At 36.0% G+C, this 17,272-nt stretch overlaps 1 protein-coding gene across 2 annotated transcripts in view; it reads right to left on the bottom strand.

Annotated features, from left to right (window-relative positions):
* LOC149798948 (alpha-1,2-mannosyltransferase ALG9-like) overlaps positions 1–17,272 on the bottom strand; it is a 98,436-nt gene that overhangs the window by 13,214 nt on the left and 67,950 nt on the right. For both annotated transcript variants that reach the window (XR_016421045.1, XM_089957868.1), the window contains exons 12-14: positions 11,564–11,635; positions 4,638–4,767; positions 843–993 (exon numbers count right to left, since the gene is read on the bottom strand). Coding sequence is in view for 1 of the 2 variants with exons in the window: in XM_089957868.1 (XP_089813994.1) it covers positions 843–993; positions 4,638–4,767; positions 11,564–11,635 (353 nt within the window). In the remaining variant the exon portion in view is untranslated. The remainder of the gene's footprint in view (positions 1–842; positions 994–4,637; positions 4,768–11,563; positions 11,636–17,272) is intronic.

Genomic DNA, 17,272 nt, shown 5'->3' with positions numbered 1-17,272 from the left:
TTGATCCTAATGTCTCTACCCATTGCAAGCACATTTCACCTGTGAATTTTGATGAGAACTGGGTAGACAAAACTTGATTTTCAAGTGAAAACTAAAATCACAATTAGAGATCACATGACCTTGATCACTGACCAAGGGAATAAATCTACATTTTCTTCTACCAAAGTACAAATCAACCAATAAGACTGTTAAAGAAAAACATCACAGCAAACTAAAGTTACACAACAGAAATGAAGATTCCTAGTAAATAGGAGGAAATGTTGGAGGAAAACTGGGGTCATCAGGACTCATCCAAAATATAAATATTGCAAAAGTGTCCAAAATGGAAGAAAATTTAGGTTTAATTGGGTCTAATCTAGAACATATCTCATTTTTCTTTACATCTCAAGCAATTTAAAAATATACTTGACATAATATTTTAGAACATTATATTGATGCCTTTCATTTACTATTGCTTTCATGAGAAACAAAGATTGCTATAACATATAAATAAATTCTATAACTGACACAAATACTATTCAGTATTAATATATTAATAAAGTTCTTGTCTGATTTCAATTTGCTGCCATGACTTTCCAAAACTGTTGTCTTCCTTGCCAGATCCAATGACAAAAGCATAGTGGCAACTGCCACTTTTTATGTCAGCATAAACCCTTCACATTCCCAACTACGTGTATTACTTCTGTCTCTCATTATACATAAATTCTACTTCCTCTCTTGTGATCATAACAAACCCATCCCTAACGTCCACCAGAGCCTGCTATATAATTACCTCTGATCCAATGTCCTGATCCAAGGGGCAGGGGTGGTTGACGAGGGTAAGGGACATGGGGAACACTTACTTGTCTCCTGGAAGGTAGAAGCTGCTGGGATACCGATACCACTCCTTCCCAATACATACATGGACTGGCTTATCAGGTGGCAGGGTATGAATCTTCGGGTCAGATGCAAATCTGTTGAGCTCCACAAACAAGTCAAGAGGAGCATGGTAACCTGAAATCACAAACAAGTCAAGAGGAGCATGGTAACCTGAAATCACAAACAAGTCAAGAGGAGCATGGTAACCTGAAATCACAAACAAGTCAAGAGGAATATGGGAACCTGAAATCCACAAACAAGTCAAGAGAAGCATGGTAACCTGAAATCACAAACAAGTCAAGAGGAGCATGGTAACCTGAAATCACAAACAAGTCAAGAGGAATATGGGAACCTGAAATCCACAAACAAGTCAAGAGGAGCATGGTAACCTGAAATCACAAACAAGTCAAGAGGAGCATGGTAACCTGAAATCACAAACAAGTCAAGAGGAATATGGGAACCTGAAATCCACAAACAAGTCCAGAGAAGCATGGTAACCTGATATCACAAACAAGAGGAGCATGGGAACCTGAAATCCACAAACAAGACAAGAGGAGCATGGTAACCTGAAATCACAAACAAGTCAAGAGGAATATAGGAGCCTGAAATCCACAAACAAGTCAAGAGGAGCATGGTAACCTGCAATCACAAACAAGAGGAGCATAGGAACCCGAAATCCACAAACAAGTCATGAGGAACATGGGAACCTGAAATCCACAAACAAGTCAAGAGGAGCATGGGAACCTGAAATCACAAACAAGAGGAGCATGGGAACCTAAAATCCACAAATAAGTCATGAGGAATATGGGAACCTGAAATCCAGAAACAAGTCATGAGGAATATGGGAACCTGAAATCCACAAACAAGTCATGAGGAGCATGGAAACCTGAAATCACAAACAAGAGGAGCATGGGAACCTGAAATCACAAACAAGAGGAGCATGGGAACCTGAGCATGGAAACCTGAAATCACAAACAAGAGGAGCATGGGAACCTGAAATCACAAACAAGAGGAGCATGGGAACCTGAAATCACAAACAAGAGGAGCATGGGAACCTGAAATCCACAAATAAGTCATGAGGAATATGGGAACCTGAAATCCACAAACAAGTCATGAAGAACATGGGAACCTGAAATCCACAAACAAGTCATGAGGAACATGGGAACCTGAAATCCACAAACAAGACAAGAGAAGCATGGTAACCTGAAATCACAAACAAGTCAAGAGGAGCATGGTAACCTGAAATCACAAACAAGTCAAGAGGAATAATGGAACCTGAAATCCACATACAAGTCAAGAGAAGCATGGTAACCTGAAATCACAAACAAGTCAAGAGAAGCATGGCAACCTGAAATCACAAACAAGTCAAGAGGAATATGGGAACCTGAAATCCACAAACAAGTCAAGAGGAGCATGGTAACCTGCAATCGCAAACAAGAGGAGCATAGGAACCTGAAATCCACAAACAAGTCATGAGGAACATGGGAACCTGAAATCCACAAACAAGTCAAGAGGAGCATGGGAACCTGAAATCACAAACAAGAGGAGCATGGGAACCTGAAATCACAAACAAGAGGAGCATGGGAACCTGAAATCCACAAACAAGTCAAGAGGAATATGGGAACCTGAAATCCACAAACAAGTCATGAGGAATATGGGAACCTGAAATCCACAAACAAGTCATGAGGAACATGGGAACCTGAAATCCACAAACAAGTCAAGAGAAGCATGGTAACCTGAAATCACAAACAAGAGGAGCATGGAAACTTGAAATCACAAACAAGAGGAGCACGGGAACCTGAAATCACAAACAAGAGGAGCATGGGAACCTGAAATCACAAACAAGAGGAGCATGGGAACCTGAAATCCACAAACAAGTCAAGAGGAATATGGGAACCTGAAATCCACAAACAAGTCATGAGGAATATGGGAACCTGAAATCCACAAACAAGTCATGAGGAACATGGGAACCTGAAATCCACAAACAAGTCAAGAGAAGCATGGTAACCTGAAATCACAAACAAGAGGAGCATGGAAACTTGAAATCACAAACAAGAGGAGCATGGGAACCTGAAATCACAAACAAGAGGAGCATGGGAACCTGAAATCACAAACAAGAGGAGCATGGGAACCTGAAATCCACAAACAAGTCAAGAGGAATATGGGAACCTGAAATCCACAAACAAGTCATGAGGAATATGGGAACCTGAAATCCACAAACAAGTCATGAGGAACATGGGAACCTGAAATCCACAAACAAGTCAAGAGAAGCATGGTAACCTGAAATCACAAACAAGAGGAGCATGGAAACTTGAAATCACAAACAAGAGGAGCATGGGAACCTGAAATCACAAACAAGAGGAGCATGGGAACCTGAAATCACAAACAAGAGGAGCATGGGAACCTGAAATCCACAAACAAGTCATGAAGAACATGGGAACCTGAAATTCACAAACAAGTCATGAGGAACATGGGAACCTGAAATCCACAAACAAGACAAGAGGAGCATGGTAACCTGAAATCACCATCAAGAGGAGCATGGGAACCTGAAACCCACAAACAAGTTATGAGGAACATGGGAACCTGAAATCCACAAATAAGTCATGAGGAACATGGGAACCTGAAATCCACAAATAAGTCATGAGGAACATGGGAACCTGAAATCCATAAATAAGTCAACAGAGCATGGTAATCTGAAAAGAATATACCTATCCTCATTTTGTCAAATTGTAATGCTTTCAATATTATATTTTTGAGGCTGTCCAACAGACTATTTTCGATTAAATTTATCTATTATATACTTATGTATTAAATAAAGAAATTGATAAGCAAAATAATATTCATATTTTCATTTCTATATTTTCACAAGTGAAAATTATACCTTTATATTTCCACATGTAAAAATATAAGAAAACCGATCACGCCATGTGATGCTTGATTCTGTGTGACTATAGATGTTATCTGAAAGTGATAAAGGTATGAGGTCAATAACTAAAATTCTTTTCAGAAACAGTGAGTATGACCTTTGATAGTTTGACCCCAAAATCAATAGGATTCTTCCTTAAACAGAGTTGAAGTCATCCACAAAGTCAGGCTCTCGTGTGCAATGTAAAACTAATGATGTCAGGTAAAAACCCATTTTTCTTTCTTTTTCACTCATATTCAAAAATACGACAGGTTTCTTCCCTACCACAAATGCAAGCTATTTATAGGTTTGGTCATGGGAGATTATGGAGAACTCAAAGTAATGGAAGAAACAAAATAGAGAACATATGGGCAGACATCATATGGAATACCTTATAGTGGACATGTACAATTAAATGGAGAATAGATTGTTTGGGATTAGATTACAGCTTTTTATATAGAGTGGATTACATGAAAATTATGCAAATCATCCAAATCATTTGACGACAATAACACAGATCACAAGACCATTCAGAGGACAATTTTTTCATTGCACCAAGTTTCATCAAGACAAAAGCTATTTAAATTATTACCTAAGTATTAAAATTATGAAGGTAACATATTTGAACTGAAACCTGGTATGATGTCACAACAAACACTTTTAGAAAAAATTTAAACAAACCACTACAACATAATTGGTAAAAGAAGAACCAGACCTGCAATGGATGGAAAATTTCAATACAGCCCATTTTTGGTGAACTGCACATAAATATCTTATTTTTTCCCTTCTTGGTCAATATTTAGTTACTTATTGAGAAATTCTAACACCAGCTTATAATAATTCCAATGAAACTGCAACTTGATCAGGAACTCACCTTGATAAAGTGCCACAATCCTAGAGACAGACAACAATGAGAAGACAACTCCACCAAAAACAGGAATCCAGAGTGTGCTATCTGTGTAGTGGTTAGCTCCCCTGGAAGGAAACAGCCAGCTCCAAAATTTCTGTCAAAAGTTATTTATAAAATAATGATGTTGTATTACAATTTTGATATGCAGCAAACTCCTGTCAGTAATGGGATTCTGGCCAATAATCAAAGTATTCTTGTATTTTCAGCAAGTGTTAAAAAATGTTCTGTCTCACTGTGATTATTATGACATTACCTATGCAGGTAGGACTGCTCCTGACATCTGTCTACAAACTTAAGACATAAAGCGATATTTGTAATACATTATCCATGCAGGTAGGACTATTCCTGACATCTGTCTACAAACTTAAGACATAAAGCGATATTTGTAATACATTATCCATGCAGGTAGGACTATTCCTGACATCTGTCTACAAACTTAAGACATAAAGCAATATTTGTAATACATTATCCATGCAGGTAGGACTACTCCTGACATCTGTCTATAAACTTAAGACATAAAGCAGTATTTGTAATACATTACCTATGCAGGTAGGTGAGTGATCTTGATTTTTAACATAGCTTTAACAATTTTTCAGTCATATCGCTACGATGTCTGCAGTGTGACAGTTTATAGTGATGTCAAGCAATGGGGCATCATGCCACAGACATGTAGCATGATGTCCCACCCAGTCACATTATCCTGACACCAGGCCGACCAGTCCTAACACTAACCTCTTAATGCTGAGTGCCAAGCGAGACAGCTGTGAATACCATTTTTTTAAGCCTTTGGCATGACTCGGGCTGGTAGCTATCCCATGACCTACCGCATCTGAGGCACTCGCTCTAACCACTAGGTCACCGGAGCAGTCATAAACCTGTGTTGCTGTTGTTTAGGGTTTAACACCATTTCTCAGTGCAAGATAGGCTGTATACTGTGGCCAGTTTAATTGGTGGAGGAAGAGCCCAGGAAAACCCTGGTAAGAACCACTGAGCCATGGAAAGCTACTGGCAAGCTTTCTCACATACCCATATTGATCAAGCCCAAGCCTCAAACCCACATGACAACTGTGAGATGGTAGTGATCAGCAAATACGAATGCTTTAGACCATTTGGCCATCTGCAGCCCCCAATACCTATCGCTTGCCATCCATTTATAAGACATTAAACCAGAATAATTATTGACCAAAGAAAAGATTCTGAATGGGAAGTGGAATTAGTCTTGTCAGGGTGATTTTCTAATATTTGTGCATAAATTTAAATTACATTTAGATAAAAGATTTTGATATACTTACAACTTGACTAAATGGGACTAGATTTTAGTATGAACGGTATCCACTGTGTTAATAAAAATCATCCTTATACAAACATTACGTGTTTTGCTTTGACCATATACAAGTGTACCATTTATATGCATATACTTCCTTAAAAGTTTGGTACAATTGTAAACTGCATAGACCAAGAGCACACACTGCATAATGAACCAGAAGATTTGTTTCTATGTAGTTTGTAAGTACAAATCAGTTAGAACAACATGGACCATGATCTGCTGGCACATTATATGAAGGCAGATCAGTGTCTAATGTTACAACTGAAAAGGTTGCTTCCTTGCTCTGGACAATTAACTTCCCATAATCAGTACATAAATATTTTAATGGTAGTACATGTATGCCAGTCTTGTATCACGTAACCATTATAAATCACACTGATGAAGGGAGTGTAATATTGCCAAAATGTCAAATTCTTAAGATATTTATGATCTGAGTATGGGAAATTATTAATAATCAGTGTCTATGTTGTCTGCAGCCATATCCAGCTTATAAGCAACATATACAGCATTTGCTGACTATATGCCACAGAGACTCAGAACAGAGCCTAGCCGACACACTGACAATATGCCACACAGACTCAGAACAGAGCCTAGCCGACATACTGACTATATGCCACAGAGACCCAGAACAGAGCCTAGCCGACATACTGACTATATGCCACCGACACACTGACTATATGCCACAGAGACTCGGAAGAGAGCCTAGCCGACACACTGACTATATGCCACAGAGACCCAGAACAGAGCCTAGCCGACACACTGACTATATGCCACAGAGACTCAGAACAGTGCCTAGCTGACACACTGACTATATGCCACAGAGACTCAGAACAGAGCCTAGCTGACACACTGACTATATGCCACAGAGACTCAGAACAGAGCCTAGCCGACACACTGACTATATGACACAGAGACTCGGAACAGAGCCTAGCCGACACAACTTGGGATTATAAGGTTTCAGCCCCAATATAGCTACAATGTTTAATGCAATATCAACACCATGATCTTTAACAAATTATTATTTAGGGTGTGTGTGTGTGATTTGGATTTTTAACATAGCTTTAACAATGTTTCAGTCATATCACTACAATGTCTGCTGTGTGGCAGTTTATAGTGATGTGAAGCACTGGCGCATCATGCTGCAGACATGTAGCATGATGTTCCATCCAGTCACATTATCCTGACACCAGGCCTACCAGTCCTAACACTAAACTCTTAATGATGAGTGAGGCAGCTGTTAGTACCATTTTTATAAGTCTTTGGTATGACTTGGCTGGGATTCGAATCCACAACCTCCCACATCTGAGGTGGACATTCTAACCACTAGGCCACCGGAGCAGTCAAATTATTATTTAGTCAAACTGCAGGTTCAAGATCATTATAATAAACACAAACTGACAGTATCATAAACTTGGTCTCTATCATGTGTATGTACATACTAGAAGAGTCAGCAATCATTATGCGCATGTTGGAAGCTCTCCAAATATGGTTGTATTATGTAAATCATATCAAAGTTCAAATTATGAAATAGATATAACTAGCAAAGTTAAGTCATAATGGGGACACTAAAAGTAGTCAATGATAAGTTCCATGAAAATAGTGATGTTCCAGGTAGGTTTCAGAAGTCATACTGAGATTGACACAAAAGTTGTGTATAGCCAATGTTAATATCAATGAAAACAATGACGCTCTAGACAGGTCTTAGTAACCACTTCCCAGCCAAAATATGTACTGAGATCTACACAAAAAAATTAGTTCCATGAAAATACTGATGTTCCAGGCAGGTTTTAAAAGTCACTTTCCTCTCACAATGCATACTGACACTGTGTCACAGAATTGTATAAATCCTTTTATTTATGAAATACATGTACTTGGGTTTCATTTTCTTGTGTGTGTACAATGATACCCAAGGGTGATTTATGTATAATGTACAATATTTTGAAACGGTGAGTTTGGTTCATCCTATGCCACACATGTGAAGTGCTTTCGATGGGAAGAACTGAATACTTCCAATGCACAGACATGTATTGTGGCATCGTCCGTGTATAAATGCTTCACCGTAAGACTAAATCTACATATTACAGAATGTCTTGTCGGTGAGCGGTCTACTTTAAGGACTTGCACATCTTCAGCTGATGTGAGTTATTTATTAATTTCTTGTGTATAAGTTATAACTATTGAACTATCACGTTTATTTTTGTATATTTTCTATGTAGCTTTGGCTTATGTAGTATAATGCAAATATTTTCTATTCTTGTTTGTGACTTAACAAGAGATTTATATTAACAATATAAAGTTGCATTTTTAAGAAATGTTTAGTACCATAGGATTCTTATCAGGCATGGGTAGGTTTACTTCTGAACCTGTGTATTGTTTTTTGTAATTATTTATTGCCGATAATGTAATTTATATAACTTATCATATATAACGTCATTACGTTTATCGTATATGCCAGTGTCTTGCACAGTACATGGTGTTAGATGTATTTTCAGCTGACCAGAGTCACAGCTATAGAGCTGATCGGATTCAATGTGGTACCAGCTGTAGAGCTTACCATATAAGTTGACCATAGCAGCTGTAAAGCTGAACCATAGCAGCCGTAGAACTGAGTTAACAGTCTTGCTGGTCGAGTAGCAAGTGATCAGGCATTTAACAGAATCTGGATAGTATAAGGTGAAGTCCATGCTTTTGTTTCTCTGCATTCTTGATTTAATTTCTTAAGAACCAAGATAACCAAGAATAACTGTCTGGCCATCCAAAAGCCTTATTGTTTGCCTATCCAAGGCCTGTAGTGTTTGTCCATCAAGGATCTGTAGTGACTGCCCATCCAAAGCCTTATTGTTTGCCCATCCAAGGCCAGTAGTGTTTGTCCATCAAGGATCTGTAGTGTTTGCCCATCCAAAGCCTTATTGTTTGCCCATCCAAGGCCTGTAGTGTTTGCCCATCAAAGATCTGTAGTGTTTGCCTATCCAAGGCCTGTTGTGTTTACCCATTAAAGATCTGCAATGTTTGCCCATCAAGGCCTGTAGAAACCTGAATCTTCTGTAGTTCCCTCCACCATGGATGATACATGGGTGATGTACATGCTTTCTACCTCTGCTTTGATTTCTCGAGTATCAAGCATGTTTGTTTGCTGATACAAGGCCTGTGGTTTCTTCAAAGCCTTTTGTTTATCGGTCCAAGGCCTGTGGTTTTCTCAAGACCTTTTGTTTGCCAATCCAAGGCCTGTAGTTTCCTCAAGGTCTTTTGTTTGCCCATCCAAGGCTTGTGGTCTCCTCAAGGCCTTTTATTTGCCTATCCAAGGTCTGTGGTCTCTTCAAGGTTCTGCACTTTTCTCCACCTAAAAGTTGGTTCGCTGGTTGGTTTTTAACAGAATTCTGTACCTTTCCCAAGGACACATCAAGGCAGCTGACCCAGGATAGCTTGGGTGGGTATCCAACTCACAACCCTTAGATTATGGCTCTGATGCTCAATCAACTAACCTACCACAACTACCTTCCACTTCAAAGACCAATTTATGCATAAAAGTATGGAGTATCAAAAGTAAGCAATGAAAGTCTGTTTTATGATTTATGTCAACAACTGTTGTCAGAGAGGCAAACACAATTTGATTGTGTACCAATGTTTGTCCTACTTTGTGAACAACCCAAATACATGTACAACAAAGAATTTAGTGTAAGAAAAGTTAATCATTGTGACCTACGTTCCATTGAGAAAGGGGAACAATTATACAAGGAATACAATGATCAATTTTCATGTCTATAGTTGAAGATATATCAGGATGAAACATTTTAATAATGGTATTAATCTCTAATCAACAAATATATTAGTGCAAGAAATGTAAGTCACTATCAGCTGGATTGGTTTAGAATGAAAAAACAATTTCATCATGTGCCATATAAGCAGCATACCTACAGCTGGAGATATGCCATTAAGACAAAAAATTTACAAAGGGCTGACATACCTTGCCCACAGCTGGAGATCTTCCATGAAGATGGATGTTTATGCTAGTGTTAAACTTGAATCACTAAGTCATTTGTTAAGAATAGTTGGTCATGGTTACCTACTTTCCCCTAGAGTAGTTCAGAATGTGCAAGGAACATTGTATGTTCCAAGCAGATATTACTTGCCTACTGCTGTAGATTTGCCACAAAGACAAAGCTTTCACATTAATATGTAAACAACGAAGTCACTAGTATAAATAAAGTAGGCCATTGTGACCAGCTTTCACTTGGAGTAGCACAGAATGATGCAAGGAAACCATGAACAACATCCTACTTACAAATGGAGATCTCCCAGTAAGACAACATTTTTACATACAGTAAAACTGTAAACAACAATCATAACTGTAAGTAGGTTATTGCAACCTTTATTTCTCTGAGGTACTTCAGAATGATGCAACAGACGCCTTATGTTGTATGCAGATACAATGCCTACAGCTAGAAATTTTCTGGGAATACAAAACTTTTACACTAAGGCAAAGTTATTTGTGCAAAAAGTAAGTCCCTGTGACTTAATTTCACCCAGGGTGGTTCAGAATGATGTAAAATACAACTTGCTTAAGTTCCAAGTGGATAAAATGCATGGGGTGGCATACGTTTTAGTAAAGATTTTTTTTATGATGTTCTCCTGATTACCCTATAGCACCCACAATGCCGATGATACTGATGCTGTGAGTATATCCTAAGCTCACCTGTACTTCATACAAGCAAGTGTTATAACTTTATGGTATTAAACTAAGTAACAGAAAAGAGCAAACATCAACTTTTGTAAAATTCAACAAATAATATATTTCCCTAGCATACAAAGTGAAAAATTAAACAAAACTTACAATATTGTGAATTAAATCCCAAATAGTCCTAAAAGTTCTGTCACAAGTCCAAATGTATAAAGTTCCAACTGAATTCCAGTGGTATTCAAAATAAATTCTGATACTGCTTGTATTGATTTGCATGTAGTCTTGAATGTGCTAATGTGCCAACAGCCTGGAGTGTGATGATCTTTTAAGTCTTTTGATGTCTTATAATAATATAATTCAAAAAGTTCTAGTCTAAATTCAATATAATTTCAAAGTAATGTTCTAGTTCAAGAATATTAGTGAGTACTTTGTAATTACAGTGAATAATAATTTCAATAAAAATAAAACCAAACACAACAATATGACTGATTCTGCTTCAGATGTTAAGGCAAGAATGAGTAATTTTTCAAGTAAAAAATGGTATATAAAAAGCTAAAGTGCAATAATATGGCCAGGATGTAGGTCTGTCTCCTAAAAAACATTCAAAGTTGTTAACAAGTTTAGGAATTTCCAAGTGAAAAACTGATGTCCTAGACTCCACTGATACTGATCTGGCTATTTAATCTAGGATTTTAGTGAATTATTAGCTATGTTTACAAAATAAATGTCACTGGTCAGGTACACTATTAACTTGAATTTGACATGGTCAAGTACAAAATACATATATACATAACAAATCATCATTAAGAAAGACCAACAAACAATACATATTAAATATACATAACACAAGTTAAGCAACAAAATGTTCAATCTTAAATTAGTTACCTGTATATAATCCACAGATACAGCCCCGAGAAGGATGAAAAATGGATAAATTGGGAACAAAAACCTTTCCTCCTGAAATGATCAATACATTTTTTCATCAAGTCCACCACTGAAATAATCTAGAATTAGTCTATTTCAATAAAGATTAAAGTGTAATCCTTCTTAGGAATAAGCCAAAAAATACAACTTTTTATTAAAAAAATTAAAACCAAAATTTTAAAAAGTAATCTTGTTTTATGCAGAAAACATAAAACCGTAACCTTATTAAATTGAAATTATGTAAGTACCAGATGATACAGTTTTAATGCATGACTTTGGTGAAGTACTTATTTGACAAATTGGCCTGGATCAGAAAATATGTTTAGGTACATAAACTGGAACCAAACTATATAATTCAATATATCTATGGTTTACAAGTTGACTCATACACTGTAAATTATTACATATTTATATTTTTCTATTGTATCAAACAAAAAATTTAGCTCTAAGATGAAATATATTTTAAGGCAAAACAGAAATTAAGATTCATTATGAACAAAAATATTAATTACATTAATTGATACATTTATTGATTTTGAGTTGTTTAAAATAATGTTCAGATTGATACATAGGACCATTATTATTATACTGTACAGCACCAAAAACATTACATATTCAGCAGGAACACATTTTAAACACAGCACAGATGATCAGAATTATTACATCTTAAAAACAGTAAGCATGTTCAGAACGAATAACATTTTAACACTGCAGGCATGTTCAGAATAAATAAGATTTTAACACTGCAGGCATGTTCAGAATAAATAAGATTTTAACACTGCAGGCATGTTCAGAATAAATAAGATTTTAACACTGCAGGCATGTTCAGAATAAATAAGATTTTAACACTGCAGGCATGTTCAGAATAAATAAGATTTTAACACTGCAGGCATGTTCAGAATAAATAAGATTTTAACACTGCAGGCATGTTCAGAATAAGATTTTAGCACTGCAGGCATGTTCAGAATAAATAAGATTTTAACACTGCAGGCATGTTCAGAATGAATACATATTAAACATAAACTGTGAACATCATAAATGTCTGCAAAGAAAATGAATACCAGGCCATCTTTTGAAGTACCATAATGGGTGTAAGTCCTCTGGACATTATAAAACCAGGAAAACCTTAATTACAGAGTATTAAAATACATGGGGAGAAGTTATTATATGGATAAAAGATCATGGTAATGCTAAGACTATGGTAATTCTAAGACCATGGTAATGCTAGGACCATGGTAATGCTAAGACCATGGTAATGTTAAGACCATGGTAATGCTAGGACCATTGTAATGCTAAGACCATGGTAATTCTAAGACTATGGTGATTCTAAGATCATGGAAATGCTAAGACCATGGTAATGCTAAGACTATGGTAATTCTTAGACCATGGTAATTCTAAGACCATGGTAATTCTAAGACCATGGTAATGCTAAGACAATGCATACTGCTCATCATTGTCAGTACAGTTATTCAAATCTGAAACAGAAAAAAAGAAGAAATACGTTATCTGATTAGGCAAACAAGCATGGGAAGAAGGAAATGCAAGTGCATCCTACCTATATCACAATCACACTTCAAGAGACAATATGATTGCAAACTCAATTAATGACAAGCTTTTCTCCTAATATGAAGGCAGGACAATAGGAACATTTTGAACTTAATTATTATGAAATCCAACCTCTTTGGGGTTCAGATATGGGTGTTATCTTACCAGTGCAAGCTTCCCTGGTGAATGCATCAAAGCTATAAACCCCCGTGCCTAAAATGAATGATGTGCTGTCATAAATGAGGTCTAATGATTGCACGGGCAAAGTGCTCTCATCTCTGCGATGCCATCCTGTATCAATATAAACTGAACAACCCCACTTGTGCTATGAGGTCAGTGCTTGATGGGTTATATAATCCTTTCCTGCCTTACAATGCCAGACAGGAAGTGCAGTTGTTAAACAGTGCAAACCCTTTCTATGTGCCTTAATTACCTGTGTGCACAAACTGCATACTGTAACTTGGCCACTCTCAATGAATCATCTGAGGAGTGCGGGCAAATGATTATTTTCTAATTGTCCATAGAGGCAACCTTTTCTTGGTGACAAAACCAGGCATGACTGATCCATTGTACTGGAACTGGAGGTCCACTGGGGGGTCCATGGCCTAGGCATGCAGTCTGCTCACACTGCACAATAAAATCAGAATTCTCAGAAAGTATGTCCTATCAGAAAGCAGCTTTAGTGGAGCTGACGAAAGGGCATAAACTGAGTCACATAAAAACAAATTTGGGAAGCAAGATAAGCAAGGGTGGACCTGATAGGGAGCATGGGGGCACTGGGCAAATCAAAACAGTGGGAAAGATAGATCCTTTGCTGTGGCCAATATTTTCTTTCCCATCCTGTCGGAACATGAGAAATCATGGAATGATACTCAATGATAGTGACTGGGCTAACTTCTCCTCCCCAAAGAGTAATGGAAGAAGACAAAGAATATACAGGATATCTGAAGACATGTACAGTATGCATCATAAGAAGTCTTTCAATGAAAATGCCATCTGGATATGACCTTCCATAGGGAAGAAGAAATAATAAAATTTTCAATATGAATTCCACAGAGGCCATGTTGGCTATCAGATTGGCAACATTTTCATTCAGGACCAACTAGGCTTCACATTAAATACTATGGTGAAAACTCCATCATGTCAATACAACCATCCATTCAGAATGATTAGTGATATGCATTTCAAGAGGGTCACCATGGCAACTAAATTTGATGTTTAAAGGCATCTCATATATACATCAGTTTCACTTAGGAGCCACTAAACAGTTTACTGATCATCCCAGATCTGCCAATTCCAAAATGACTTTAGTATGGCAGTCAATATTTGTCTGTAAATTAGACCAATTTTCAATAAGGTGTAACAAAATTTCATGCACTGGGATATTGCTGACATAGGAAAAATGCATTTGAAAAGTTCAGAAGTGTGATCTGATACAGCAAAGGCATTATCTTCAACTAAAAAGACAAAAGAGTACACTTAGATCACAATGATCTCTAATTCAGTTTTAGAACATGCAGTTCCAAACCCTAAGGAAGTCAAGGGCTTCTTACTTATTGTCTCAATTCAACATAATCTTTGGGTTTTCTTTATTATTTCATGTGGTGGTTGCAATCATCTCTCCTGACATGAGATATACTCAAACTGACAAATGATTTCCAATAAATGTAATTCTTGCCTTTCCTGGATTTTTTTTCCCCAGCAAAAAACTGAGAATCTGAATTCCTTAAATACTTCTGTGCCAATTGTTTGAACTTATGAAGAGGCTGATTGTCACTTTCACCTACAATGTATTTTCATTTGTTGGACAACATTTCTAGATAATGATATGTCAAAGTAAAAACTTGATTATGCCAAAATTTTGCATTAAAAACATGAGCATACTGAAGTATGAGTTACTCATGTAAAGTCACTGAATTTAATATGAAAACTCAGATTCAAGCCAAACATGAACAAGCCAATATCTGGAGCTGACTGCAACAAAATATTTGTGTATTTCTTTATTTTACTGCTGAAGTCCATAACAGTAAGACGTATCATCATATCCCATGGGTTAGCAAATCATTATCATTAAAGGCAAGTTGCTTAGGTTTGACAAATTACCAATAGACAAACTATCTGGAAATATTATACTAAAATACTATCTTTTGCATCCTATGGAGCTGAAATTTTGGGGCTTTAACAATGTGTTTGATATTGAGAGAGTGCATACAAACTACAGTTACTATGTATTGAAACTTACAAAATATACTGCAAATAGTTTTGCTGTGCATGAATTGGGGAGAAACAATGTTAAATTAACATACAATATGAAGCCAATAAAATACTGGTTGAAAATACCCAAAATGTCCAACAGTAGTCTTCCAAAAATTTGTTTTAATATGCAACTACAATGGTCACAATAATCAGGTTTATATGGTATGGATTCAGGATATTAAAATTATAATCATTACCTATAGTTTTGGAGAGGTTTGATACAACCATTGTGTAGGAGATGAACTAATATTTATGAAACAGCTTAAGCGAAGATGTACAGATACTGACATACAAACCTGGAATGCAAGTAATAATGCAATTCAACAAATTACAAGTCTTCAAATTAATTAAGTTAAACATTAGCTGAGAACTATAGATATTTTTAAAAAATCCATTGTATCTTAGCTTATTCTGTGAGGCAGTTATCTGAATGTTAGGGTCAATATGGGTCGATACGATCATACTCCATCCCATGTTTGTTTAGTAAAAGTGACACTGAAATGGAACTTTGTTTGCAAGAGTAGAGCTGCTTTATTAACTTAAATATCTTTCAGTAAACCCTTCAGAGGATATGTTTATATACACACTTCCAAAGATGAAACAAATGTACACTGAACACAATATGTACATTTTTATGAACTTAAGCACAGAAATGTACACCGTATTTCACTTAATGTAAACAAGTGACAAATAATAATGACATAGGTCATTAATTGTGTATATATATATATATATATATATATATATATATATATATATATATATATATCCTTCACATGCTTGTTACTATTTGTTTATGTACCCTACGATGTAAATTTTATTCTATCTTAATTCTGTCTTGTAATATAAACCCTGACGAATAACACTGATATAGTTCATTATATATATATATATATATATATATATATATATATATATATATATATATATATATATATATATATATATATATATACATATATATAGAGAGAGAGAGAGAGAATTATAAATATACACCAGACAGAATGGAAAGTGCTATCCTATCCCTGGATTCCTATAGCTATAGAAGAATGCTTGATAATAGTAGGCTGAATTAATATTTTAATACAAATAATACTATCATATAGGTTAGAGAATTTTTAAAAAATACTCTACGAAGATTCGAACCCAGGTCTGCGGGTAAATGGCACCCATTGCCTTGCCTGCACACACAAGCCCATATTCCCTCATGACTAAGAACACATCACCAAAAAATGATGTTACTTAATCGGTGTTATATGCACTCGTGTGTAGCAGACACATTCGCATGATGACCTAGTAATATATATATATATATATATATATATATATATATATATATATATATATATATATATATATATATACATATATATATATATAATTTCACTCACATGCTTATTATTTATTTGTTAAGTTACATGTATTATGTAATTTGGGCCAGTATATTATATCTCAATAAATAGAGGATATTTGCTTTAAACGAGCGAATAACGGATACATTTCACTGAGTGGATGAAAAATTCAGTATTTTCACGAGTGGCAAAGCCATGAGTGAAAATACTAGAGTTTTTCACCCATGAGATGAAATGTATTCCGTTATTCACTCGTTTCAAGCAAATATTCTTTATATTTTATGCTCACATACATTGGCTACCTAATGTTTGTGACACAGTGACATGTACATAAGGAAAAAGTAGTTCACTGTCAGAAAATCAAAGGGAGGTAAATATGTTTTGACCCAAAAATGTAGTTCCTGTAGTGAAAAAATATTGTTATTTTTTCACTACAGTGAAATATCAATATCATTTTAATTAGAAAATCAAGTAATTCACTGCTTAGCATAAAATAAAGACTTCTATCCTATGGGAT

This window comes from Sinohyriopsis cumingii, chromosome 5, assembly GCF_028554795.1.
Source record: "Sinohyriopsis cumingii isolate HCF-2022 chromosome 5, ASM2855479v2, whole genome shotgun sequence".
Lineage (NCBI taxonomy): Eukaryota > Metazoa > Mollusca > Bivalvia > Unionida > Unionidae > Sinohyriopsis > Sinohyriopsis cumingii.
Note: the sequence above shows the minus strand (reverse complement) of the source record. Positions and strands in the feature narration are given on the sequence as shown.